The sequence below is a fragment of the Ctenopharyngodon idella genome, chromosome 15, assembly GCF_019924925.1.
Source record: "Ctenopharyngodon idella isolate HZGC_01 chromosome 15, HZGC01, whole genome shotgun sequence".
Taxonomy (NCBI): Eukaryota; Metazoa; Chordata; class Actinopteri; order Cypriniformes; family Xenocyprididae; genus Ctenopharyngodon; species Ctenopharyngodon idella.
The window spans coordinates 11,644,704-11,657,373 of NC_067234.1; the positions used below are offsets into that span (position 1 = coordinate 11,644,704).

General features: G+C 36.3%; 1 protein-coding gene across 3 annotated transcripts in view; it reads right to left on the minus strand.

The window, feature by feature from the left end:
• Window positions 1-4,320: 4,320 nt before the first annotated feature.
• The window catches only part of LOC127495623 (nuclear GTPase SLIP-GC-like), a 36,612-nt gene continuing 28,262 nt past the window's right edge, over window positions 4,321-12,670 (minus strand). For 2 of the 3 annotated variants that reach the window (XM_051862563.1, XM_051862564.1), the window contains 5 exons: window positions 8,343-8,466; window positions 8,025-8,133; window positions 5,783-5,916; window positions 5,616-5,700; window positions 4,321-5,495 (listed from right to left, as the gene is read on the minus strand). In XM_051862563.1, the coding sequence (XP_051718523.1) occupies window positions 5,428-5,495; window positions 5,616-5,700; window positions 5,783-5,916; window positions 8,025-8,133; window positions 8,343-8,466 (520 nt within the window). In that variant the 3' untranslated portion in view covers window positions 4,321-5,427. Of the gene's footprint in view, window positions 5,496-5,615; window positions 5,701-5,782; window positions 5,917-8,024; window positions 8,134-8,342; window positions 8,467-8,859; window positions 8,921-12,670 lie in introns of those variants that run through there. The other variant, XR_007925152.1, reaches the window with a different exon arrangement.

The window sequence follows — 12,670 nt, forward strand, 5'->3', positions numbered from 1 at the left end:
AGACCTTCCTTTCTTTTTTGTGAGTACAGTGATTGCGGATCAGTGTAGATCTGTGTCCACTGTTTTGATAAAGTTAAAAGAATTCATGTTTGTTACATACAAGTTGTTGATCTATGCTCCCCATCTTTTGAACCACAGGTCGCCATCAAATTCAGAAATAAAACTGGATATGAAGAAGGCGAGTTCTTGTAAGTATAGTATATTTGGAGCACCAAATAGAACTTTAAAAGATGTATCCACAACAGTATAGATAATATATGAATACAAATAATATTAAAATAACAAGAATATGTCCTCCAGCTAACCTGCTGTTGAACACTTTTTCTCTAGCCTGGCTATCCCTACCAAATCGTTTTAGAAGTGGTTCTGATGCAGCTGATGAAGGAACCTCCCAGCCCCCACGTTATACAAATACTTGAGTGGTTTGAAGACTCAGAACAGACAATTCTGGTTATGGAGTATCCTGAGCCTTGTGAACGCTGAACTCTTTCCTTAGTCGTTACGGTGGACGCCTAGGAGAGGGTGTTGTGCGGATGCTAATGGCTCAGATAGTCCAATCAGCAAATGAGTGTATCGACCATGAAGTTTACTGATTGTTTTCTTAGCATTTTTGTACATTTTATTGACAGACTCACAAGTAGAAAAAGACTGGAAATTAAGGGCAGAGAGAGAAGATGTAGCAAACCTCTAGTAGCCTCTAAACATATGTAATTTATGCTTTCTCCACTGAATGTGATTCACTGCTGTACTGTTGGCTTCACGCTAAACATGTCTTGTTTACAGAACTAGAAGGACACCCAGGGCCTGACACCCGGATACCATTAAGCTTGGCCCTTAAACAGACTCGCTCGTCTCTGGGTTGTATTCTGAGCCAGGTGGCACATTTAGCCCTCACCAGTGTGCCCACAGGTAAGATAATGGCACTAACAACACAATGACAAGCACACAAGTCCTCTGTACAATCTCATGAAGTTTACACTAAATGCAGTCCGCTAAACGTTAATGGAGTATCGACAAACAAACAAAAAACGTGTAACACAGGATTGCCCTCAAATGTTCATCGGTGACTCTCTGATGTTACATGTTAAGAGTACAGAGGAACATAAACATATATATCATTACAGAGAAACATTCTTTATAGAGTGTTTTCTTCAATATGTTTCAGTATAAAATGTTTACATTACCTTCCATTAACTATATTTTTATAAGATGAAAACTATGTGGCAATGACTAACCAGCTTTCTCATTAAAATTCATATAGAATGCAATGAGCTTATTGATTGGTGCAATACTGATAAAGACGTTAGCCAGCTTTTTCTCTGGGATATTTTAACACATCCATGGATAAGAAGATGGTCGTACTCAGCACAGCACAGGAGCTGTGAATCAAGCTCAGTGGATCAGACTCAGACTAAGAACTGGAGCCACAAGAGCTAGTGAGCATTTAGAAACCAGAGACAGACAAAGTTGACAGCACAGGATGATACCAGCTTACAATCTATATGAAGAGGAAATCTGGAGCATATTTTAAATATTTTTTGTTTATTTATTAAGCACAATTGAAACAAAATGTTGACCAATGTGCTGTCCAATCACACAATAAAATAAAATGACACAAATAAAATTAACTTTCAGACAAACAATGACTTACGAACATCTGCTAAGAGCCTCTTGCTAACCAAACGCTAAATCCAGTAAATGTAATTTCAGGTTTAGTTTAAAATAACCTAGAGAAGGAGCCAGTCTAAGATGTAGAGGTAGATTATTCCAGCGCTTTGGAGCTGCCACTGCAAATGCCCGGTCACCACTCAATTTCAGTCACTCAGTTTCGGTCCCTGGAATGTCTAGGATCATCTGATTTGCTAAACTGAGAGACCTAGATGGTTTATGAATATGAAGGAGTTGTACTAAATATGGTGGGGCCAACTTATGCAATGCTTTATCAGGGTATCCGCGGGGCATTAAAAAGCATTAAAAGTCATTAAATGGATTTTGCGAAAATTAAGGCCTTAAATGGCATTAAATGTTATTTCTACAGGCATTACATTTTTTAGATAGTTTTGAAGAAAAATACTACCAGTTTATTTTTAATAAAGCCTAAATAATTAATAACTTTGATTTGCTGTCGCAAAATATGTACATTGGTGTGATACGCACGCGGAACCAGTTTGGTAATTGCCTCCGGCCGGTGCAAAATTGCCATTACGCCGGTTTGGACAGCGGCGGGCTGGGACCTGGAGACGGAAAGCTGCATCAGTGTTGCCAACTTAGCGCCTTTTCAGACCCCTTTTGCGACTTTTTTCTAAGAAAGCGCGTTGTGACGAATATAGCGACTTGTTAACCTGATCCAGCTTCCGAGACCCCCGGTACTGCCGCACGAGCGCGAGATCTTGCTTTCCTGCCGCAGGCGTACCTCTCTGGTTCAGCAGCGCATTAAGTTGAGGATGTGCGCTCTGTCAGAGAACAAATAAAATAGATACTATTGCTTCTAACCTGAGTGATCATTTTACGTGTACATATAGCCAAAATCACTGCAAATGTCTTATGTGTATGGTGATTTTGTCAGACAACGTCTCGATTATAAATCAGGATTTTAGCGCTGGTTTAACATGTCAGGGCTCGAATTTTACTTTCTCTACCGGACAAGGACCTGATTAAAACGTCAATACCAAAAAAATTTATCTGCGTACTCATGACATATTAAGAGAGGAGGAGAGAATGAGAATAAAGGTTTGCGTTTGTGTGTTGTAAAGTCAAATGTGTGTATGTGCGTCCATGGGTAGGCGTGGGAGATATAGGTGAAAAGAAATCTGATTGGCTAGTTTAGTTTCGTCGTTTTTTCCACACATGAAAAATGACGTTACAGATAGTTAATGTTTAAAAACAGGCTCATAATGAGTAAACGCTCTCTAAAACAGCTAAATTCGACTGAAACATTGCAAAAAGGCCTAAAATTATTGAGTAGGGATGGAGAAATGAAGCCTCTTAAATCTTTGAAGCTTTTCTGTAAATGTTTCGGGAAAGGTTTCAAAGCATCAAGAGTGTCGAAAACAGCGCCATCTTGTGGCAGGAAAAATTTACAACAGCCATAACCCTGAGTGCGCAATTCCGTTGTTTTATCTATTAAGCACAAAAAGCCTGACGACGCTAAATGTGTTTATTTCAATAATCTAATTCACATATTAAAGTTTGGCAATAAATGAAATGGATCAACAAAAACAATAATTATAATAATACTATACTGAGTTGTTTGAGGCAAGTTTTGTGTTGTTATTTTATTGTAAATACTGTTTATATGACCGAGCATATGATGATGTAATATAGGCTACAGGCTTATATATTTAAAATGTTTAGTAAATGGACTTGAACTTTCATATAGTAGGTTAATGGTCTGGGTTCAAACATTCTGACACGCAAAGTGAAGCATTCAAGTGACTGGAAACAATGCGAGGCTTTGTTTTTCATTAATCACATGTTTCTCTGAAAATAATACGCACATTTCTGGACAAAGCTGCTAGTTCTGTGCGTACCCTGCGATAAAATCCTGCAGGTGCCCCTGAAACATACTGCGGTAAAAAATGTGGAGTTTTTATAACTTGATACTGGTAAGCAAAACCACACAACCAAAAATGCTGTTTTCCTAAATTGGCTACCATCACGATTAAAAACGTGACACTGATTTCATACAACAGTTCAATTAACAAGTACTTAATATTAAGCCACTTACATTTTAGAAGGAACATAGACTGTTTTTGTTCTATTTTATCAGCGAAAATAGTTTCAAACAAAGATCACAGCACTCAGCCTTGTTTTCATTACTGAATGATTCAGCGTTTTGAACGAATCTGCCATTTTAATGAATCACTTGAATGAATCAATCAATGACTCACTCATTAAGAAGGTTACTTGCCGCCACCTACTGGTGTTTTAGTTTCATTTTTAAAAGTATCATTTCCCCCCCAACATTTCATATTTGTATTTTCAAAAAATATTTAAAACAATCCCATAACATTATTTAATGCAGTTGTAATCGATCAAAAATATGCAGATTTACATATGTCAAAGCTGCAATATTCTGAAAGGATATTGCTTCAGAACAAATTTATATTTCCACCACAAAAAAAAACAAAAAAAAAAACTTTTTTTTCTGGACAAGCAACTGTTTTACTCAAGTGTACAAGTGTACTCAACTTGTACAAGTGAATGACCGATTTACATGTGTCCACATGAGAAGGCTTAATGTCGAGCCCTGTATGTAATCTTAATGGGCCGCGTTTCAGTCACCATTTCATATTGAATGACAACAAAAACAGAAAAAAATATATAGATGAAACAATTTTATTGGGAATTTGCCTGTATTAAAATATGTGAGCAAAAGGGTAGCAGCAGAGAAGCAAACAAATAGGGCTGACACTTGGCAGAATGCGAATACAACAATGACATGATGAATTTTCTAATTGCCGTATGTTGTCATCTATCGACATTTAGCAGCATATATATATGGCATTAAAAAATATAAAAATTAGCATTAAAAAGCATTAAATTAGATTTGATGAAACCTGTAGAAACCCTGTTTATATACAATAATCAATCATTTAAAATCAATTCTGTACTGGACTGGCAACCAATGTAGTGAGGCTAAAATGGGTGTTACATGCTGTTTTTTATGAGTGCCTGTTAAAAGTCTAGCTGCTGCATTTTGAACCAGTTGAAGATGGTTTAAAGGGTTCATAACAAAACACCCAGTTTCAGCCAATCTCATGTTAGGTTTTAAGCAGATGAGCCCAGAATATGAACGCAATTCGTTGAATTACACGTTAAGTGTTTTCCTCCCATATAAACCGTTATAAAGAAAAAGCTTAACATCGCTTAATGTAGCCTTCTAAGTGATATTAAAAGATCAAATTCTGCACAAACCAATTTTTCTGTATAGTATGCTTTAGTATAGAGTTTACTATAGGCTACACGTCGTAATCTTTTGTTAACATGTATTAATTACTTAAATAAGCTCATTGTTTCTACCTTAATACATTGTTAGTTAACTGCATGTATATGTACATTTCTGAAATTAAATAACTTGCAGAGTCACCTTTGACATGCATTTCCTGTAAAGCTGCTTTGAAACTATATGTATTGTGAAAAGTGCTATACAAATAAATGTGAATTGAATTGATAAACTGATGTAGGCTATATAAATCTAAACTCTGTAATAGATCAGATAAAGGTACATTTTGTACACATCATTTACAAAATGTCATTTTAACGACATATCGTTATAATGAGAAAATATGTCATTTTAACGAGAAAAGATGTGGTTTTAACAACATAATTGACTGGAAAAAATATTATGTATGTGGTAGCAATGTGCCACCATACATTTTAACGTGTTTGTTTGTTCTGTTACTTGTGCCCTTTCTCTTGGGCCTTTTATTGCTCTGACAGTCTCTCCAGTTGTCCTGACAGTGTCTCTAGCTGTTCAGTCTCTCTGGAAACATCTAGAAAAGCCATAATACAGGATGTCATTTTATTGCTTGTGATGATTAAGAGAAGGTAGTGATTGGGAATATAATTCTTTACTTGTTTCTGTGGTGTAACAGGATTACATTCTCTCTTACCCATTAATGTGATTTTGCTGGTTTGTAACAGTGAGAGTTCCATTGATTTCTTCAGTTCTGATTTAAGAGCATCATTTATGTACAGCTTTACAAAGAGCAAGAGAAGATTCAGTTTAGTCATTGTACAAATTAATACATGCTTGTCTCAATGAAGGTAAGATCAGTACCTTTAAGTTATTGAACTTTTTAAGCACTTCCTTTTTTGCCTTGTTGAACATGTCATGTTTTATCACGTCAACTGTGGTTATCAACATTTCTTGCCTTTTCTTCATGGATCCGATTCCAGTCACTGCTGCAGCTTCTAAAAGTAAGCAACAGCCAGTATTTATTCATTGGAATAAATTTCTCATGGAGACAGATCAGAACAAAGAAAAAAAAATGTATTTACAGTAGACCTAGTGAGCATAGTTGTGAAAAAAGTAGTGAAAATGATGGCAAGTAAAGTAAAAGCTACTGATCTGACTGAATCATCAGAAAAAAATATTGTTGATGAAAAGCAACTGGCTTTCTTTGAACAAAATTAAAGTAACTTCTTTTTGCCATCAAATACTGTATTTTGTGTCACGTAATTGGTTGCGTTCACCAAATTAGTCAGGTTACACTTGCTATCACATACAGTAATAACAGCTCATACATTGCCGCTTGAGTTGAACCTACATCCTTACCAGCAGGTCTTTAACAACTTAACCCCGGCCTTAAGCCCTGAGGGTATTTTCTGAGTTTTTTTTTTTTTTCTGAGTGACACAAAAGAGTAAAGACTCGTAACTCCAAAACTATAGCAAGGAGAGTCAAAAGGTTGGTATAAATACCAATAAATAAAATTTGGACATTCTCATGCTGAGAAACTGCTGATAAAGACAAAAAATAAAAGTTTGCTCAAGGGAAATTTTAAATATATTTCATATTTGACATGCAATAACTCAGAAAGGCAACAAGGTAGGAGGACAATTCTTTTTTGGTGATGTTCCTCTATATGTGAGTCTTGGACTCATTTCAGTCCGGAGAATCCACTGTAATCTATGCATGTTTCATTAAGTTATATGCTGAAATGCCAAGTGATAGCTACATTTTAGTTTTAGTTAGCATCTGTGTGCCTGTGGAGTTTTATGTGTCGTAATTTCGTGATCAATATCTCGAGATCGGCTTATCGGATTATGCTGATGTTGGACATATTTTAATCATGAGAATCTGCTGTAAATAATGTTGTCCAATTTTCCACAATCAGAGCATGTTTCTTGAAGTTACGAGCCGAAATGTGACATAAATGCTGCATCGGTTTATTATTTACACATATGGGACTTGCGGGGCTTCACGTACAAAAAGTCGCTCAAGTTTAGTCAAAGCCCAAAGTTACACTCGTTGTATTCTACTCCGTGACACCTTTCAAATGACATATAACACATGATTATCTGAGCTGTATGATGCTTTTGACACATTGGAGTACATAGTACAAAAAAAAAATCATAAATTATGAATTTTTTAAATTGTTTTTCAGCAAATAACTTAACAGTACTTAGGAGTTCATCAAATTGGCTACATTCATTGTAAAGTTCAGACTCTAAGCTTTCAAATGACACCTATTTTGTGATGATCTAGGCAGGAGTTTTAAAAAAATATGATTATTCATTTTTTTTTTATAGCTAGGTGGCGCCCGTGGGTGGTACACTCAGTTTTAGAGCGATGACTCAGCACTCGTTAAGAGTTGAACAAAAAGCTTGCTTCTAAGCTTTAAAATTATACCTATCTTGTGTTATTCCTGTCAGTGGTTGCTTAGTAATTTGATCATGAATTTTTTTTTGCGGGGGGTGGTGTCCAGCCGGCGGGACACTTCGGGCTAAATGGGTTAAATTATAAAAACAGACCTTGACCTTTTCATCCTTGGTTGCTGTAAAGAATGCACGACGAAGGAGTAGAGAAAAAAAACAGTCTTTTATAAATCCACTAAGAATACAGGAAAACGCAGGAGATAAATGAGAACACAACCACTAAACACTGAAGATACCGGACAAAGGAACAGAATAAAACTCAGGGCTTTAATACATGATGACATGATGATTGACAAGTGAAAGAAATCAGTAAATAAGGGAAATAACTAGCACACACTACGGAAACTAATTAACAGCCAAGGAAACTAACTAGGAACACAGACAGGCAGGCAGACAGGGAAAACCAAAACTCAATGACAATAAAACAGAACATACACATTACAGACCTAAGTCACTGTACTGGTCACATAGACTTTTTTTTTCCTGTTACTTTTTATCCATGGTTTTGTGTTTCTTGCAGTGATTATTTTAATTTCTCCTTTTTACTTTACATAAAAAAGAGCTAGTGTTTAAGATAATTGTTTTCAGGAAAAAAATGAAATAAATAGTTTGTGATTAATTAAAAAAATTAATGCTGACTTACCTTCATAGTAAGAAGCCATTTCCTTCTCAATAGTTTTTTGGATTGATGAGTAGATTTCCTTCTTTGTCTCAACAATTTCTCTGTTGAGCCTTGCCTTCAGTTGAGTTTCCTTTCAAAAAAGGGGAAAAAGCCACAAATAAGTCAGAAAAATCTTGAAACAGCGAGTGGTTGAAGTTTTTATATATATCAGGGACCCTGCTTACTTCTGTACATTTCAATACCAAATGGTTTATAAAAACAGCCTGTTTAGCCTGTTCTTCAGTGGAAGTAAAGACACACACAGAAGACAACGGCCAGATTACGGACAACTGAACTCACCTCTGCTCTGATGTATTTCTGAATGTGTCGTAACAAGGAAGATCTGGGAGGAGCAGAGGCACTCTGGATAATACTGAACTTATCAATCTCCTCCTGCAGTGACTTCCCTGTTTTTCCATGCACACTGAAGCCAAGAGAAAACAAAATAGAGTTTAATTTAATAAAAGTTTACAGAACACTGTTGTAATCCCTGAGAAATAATCTAATGAAATGATTACAGGAAGGAAATAGTGATGAAAGATTGGATCATTTTACTTAGTTCAGCAAAATTAACTTTAAGTCTTTAATTCATTTCATTTATTTGAACAGAGTTCAATTAAAGAGTTACATTTAATTAATACACTAACCACAACTAGGGTATGCATCATGAGAGAAAAATAAATGACAAGTTATCCAAAATCTATTCAATAGTCAAGTCAATAATATGAGAAAGCTTTTATATTCTATTATAGAGAAGATAAAAGTTGTAAACTCACTGTAAACAGTTTATTACTTGGTTAAAATTAAGGTGTCTTACTTTATGAATGTAACTTTTCCTCTCATCATACAGATACTTTAATGGATTATGTGCTGTGTAACTGTAAGGGCAAAAATAAAACAAATAACTGTATAAAGTTGGAAATAGGAACTAATTTTTGTTTCTGGTAACACTTTACAATACAGGTGCACTAATATGCATTAATTCATGCTTAACTAATGCACACATAATAATGTATGACTTAAGAACTAAACCATTCATTAATGATTACCACATCAACAACTAATAAAGTGTCTGTCTGATTAATAGATTAAGTCATATATGAATTGCTATTAGTTAAATGTGTCATCATGAATAAATTCCTTAACAACATATAGGCCCAGTTTCACAGATTGGACTTAGATTAAGCCAGGATTAGGCCTTAGTTAAATTAGGACAATTAAAGGTGGGGTAAGTAGTTTTTCAAAAACGCTGTTGGACATTGTTGATAGTTGAAATCAACATAAACAAACCCACCCCTCTCTTCATTGCTCCACCTCCAAAACTCACTCTCCAATCCTAACCACCCTGCTCCAAGTCAGTCTCGAACCCCAAACGCTGCTGGCAGGTGAGGCAGGTGCACTAACAATGACACTAAACACCGCATTCTCTAGCGGTCATCATGTGCAGTGCTTCACCTGCTCAACTCTCACTATCTGGCCACTGTTACACACGCAATATGAGAGTAGATGTCTGTTTATCACAGCTGATGTGCAACAAAATAATGCTTCATGAAAAATAAAGCGCAGATGATGAACGAACAACAAGGAAGCACAAAAAAATAACATACAGTACACAAGAGTAAATACAAACGTGTTCGTTGTTAGTCACCAACAGCACAGCAGCTCCAGACTGTAAAAATTGTGATTGCTGCATCATGAGGAAGACTTTGCCTCAGAGAAGTGCGCCTATGTCACACATGCACAGTTCTGGTCCTCTGGATTTAGTCTGTATTGATTTTCTAACAATTGAGCCAGACACCTGAAATGTAAGTAATGTGTTGGTCATTACTGATCATTTTACTCAATATGCTCAGTCTTTTCCTTGCAAAAGACCAGAAAGCTTTGACAGTTGCAGGAACCTTGTGGGAGAAGTATTTTGTTCACTATGGCCTGCCAAATAGAATAAACTCTGATCAGGGGTGGGATTTTGAGAGCCATTTGATCAAGGAGATGTTGGCTATGTTGGGGGTAAAGAAATCCTACACTTCTCCATACCATCCACAAGGGGACCCACTGGCCCTCTTCGTTTAGGAGTCACACTTGCCTTCTTTACGGTCAAAAGTGACCGAAGCCTTGAAATGTAACTTTTTTGTTTTTCAGGAAAACCAATGTAATGTATTTTTGTTCAGTAATATTTTTTGATTATTATATAAAATTGAGGGTATTTTATGATACTATGCAATATTTATACAATTTTTATTAGCTATTTTTCCCCATTGAAAATAATACACAATTTTTTTCTAATATTAAAAAAAAAAAAAAATTATATATTTTTTAATTAAAGCAGTATTCCATGTTAAAATAGAGACAAGGCATTTAAAATACTTTTTTTTTTTATTTATAGGTAGATTAGTGCCATCTGGTGGGGGTAAAAAAAGAAAAACTTACATAATGCTGTGACGAGCAGGGCGGGCGAGAGCCGTGAGGGAACAGCGCGAGGCCGGTGACTAAAGTGTTAAAGAGCGTCAGCTGCGCGTTGCACCGGTCTCGAGTCTCTCACGGAGGAGCTCCGGAAGCATAAAAGGGGAGCGACGACAGTGAAGGACGAGAGAGGACCAGGCCTGGATTTTATTTTATGTTTTATTATGTTTGTGTGGCCGGCAGTTGTCCGTGAGGAACTGCCGGCATTTTACTTTCGTTTTGTATATGTTTATGTTGTAGGCTATTAAAGTTGTGTTGAACGTTCGCCGGTTCCCGCCTCCTTCTTCCCGTACATACGAACTGCGTTACAAATGCCATAGTGTAACCACTAGATTCCTATATAGTTCTATGTAAAGTGGCTTATAAATTCTGTAGTGGTTTTTAGACATAAATACTTATTTTTATTAAGTTTTGGATTTGGATTTATACTTAGACATTCTCAAAGAGTACTTTTTGTCAAGGTTTAGATTTTTTTTGTTTGAAATGTTGATTTGAAGTGTCGGTTTTTGCATTAATTTTACTACAGTCAAACCTGAACACAGAGGTGGACGTTTTGTTACACATAACATCAAAATTCAATAAAAAATATAATGAACAATGAACAGGTATGTTTTATTACAGCTTAATAAATCTGGGTCTGATCTGATTTCAACCTCTTATTTGAGTTTTGGCTCAATTTTACCATATTGTTACAGCCACACCGGTTCATTTGTGTGTATAGTGGTGTGTTGTGTGTGTCTGTGAATGTGTGTGTTTGAGTGGGTGTTTCTGTTTTGTACTCTCAATGTTTTTGAGTGTAACCTCTTTCTTGCTGTACATTATTTTTTACTGCTTTTGGCTGAATTATTGATTTTATTTCACACAACTTGCTCTGTGTTATAGTCGTGCTAGTTTATATATATGTGTGTGAGGGGAGGGTGGGGGGTTGGGTGTGTCTATTTTGCACTCTTGGCATTTAGGAGTGTCACCCCTTCATTGCTGTGCACTTTTTCTGCACAGTGGCTGATTTGTAGTTTGTACCAACAAAAGATTCTCTGAGTTTTCATATTTTTTCGTATTTTCCATTCATTTCCTATGTCAGTCATTTTTGACCGCAAAGAAGTTAAGTGTGACTGTTTTTTTTGTTTTTTTTTATCCTTTTACATGTCCGAATAATGTCCTTGATTTTTTTGTGTGTTCATATTGCTAATGTGACAAAAGTCACCAAGTGTCATCTCATTCCGATGAAGCTACGATTTTTAAAGGTCCCATGGCATGAAAATTTCACTTTGTGAGATTTTTTAACATTAATATGAGTTCCCCTAGCCTGCTTATGGTCGCCCAGTGGCTAGAAAAGGCGATGGGTGTAAACCGAGCCCTGGGTGCCCTGGGTGACCCAATCTGGAATCTTCCCCATATGTCGTCATAAGGGGAAAGGTTACCTCCCCTTTCTCTGCTTTGCCCGCCCATGAGAAAATGAGCTACTACCGTGCAAGGGGGCGCGTTTGCTTTTTTTCCTCGAGACATCATGGCTTGTAAACGAGCGAGCTTGTATACAGTGCTGGCCTTTCTGAACGTCTGAAAATAAAGTCTGGATCAGTACCAACTCTTCTTGGCGCAGCTACAAACCTCGGAGAAGTAAGTCAACTAACACTATACAATTCTTTTGCTTTACTGTATATGGTTACCTAGCTTGTTATCCTTAGAATGTAGCTGCAACATTAGCTCTGCCGCTAACATCCCAGTTAATGTCGCTAATGTAAAGGTAGATAGCATCAAGTATGTGTGTCAATACACACACTGTAATGCGAGTATTGTACATTTCTTTTTTTTTTTTTTTTGGATAACCGTTCTGCTGTTGGTGTTATGGTGCACGCTATATCCACATTTACAGATTGCAGAGCTTGATGTAACTGAAGACTTCAGATGCAAAAGCCTCTAAGTGCCGTCTGAAATCGTCTTCTAAAATGAGTTTTATTATTATTATTTTTTTTATCAAGCTCGTTTGTTTAGGTTCAGTAATTACACTTTAATGGCAATTAATAGGTCCTTTTCATTGCCATTAAAGTGAAATAACTGAACATAAACATGCAAGCTTGGTAAAAATGCTCATTTTAGGAGAAAATTTCAGACGGCACTTAGAGGCTTTTGCATCTTAAGTCTTCATACACAAACACACACACACACAT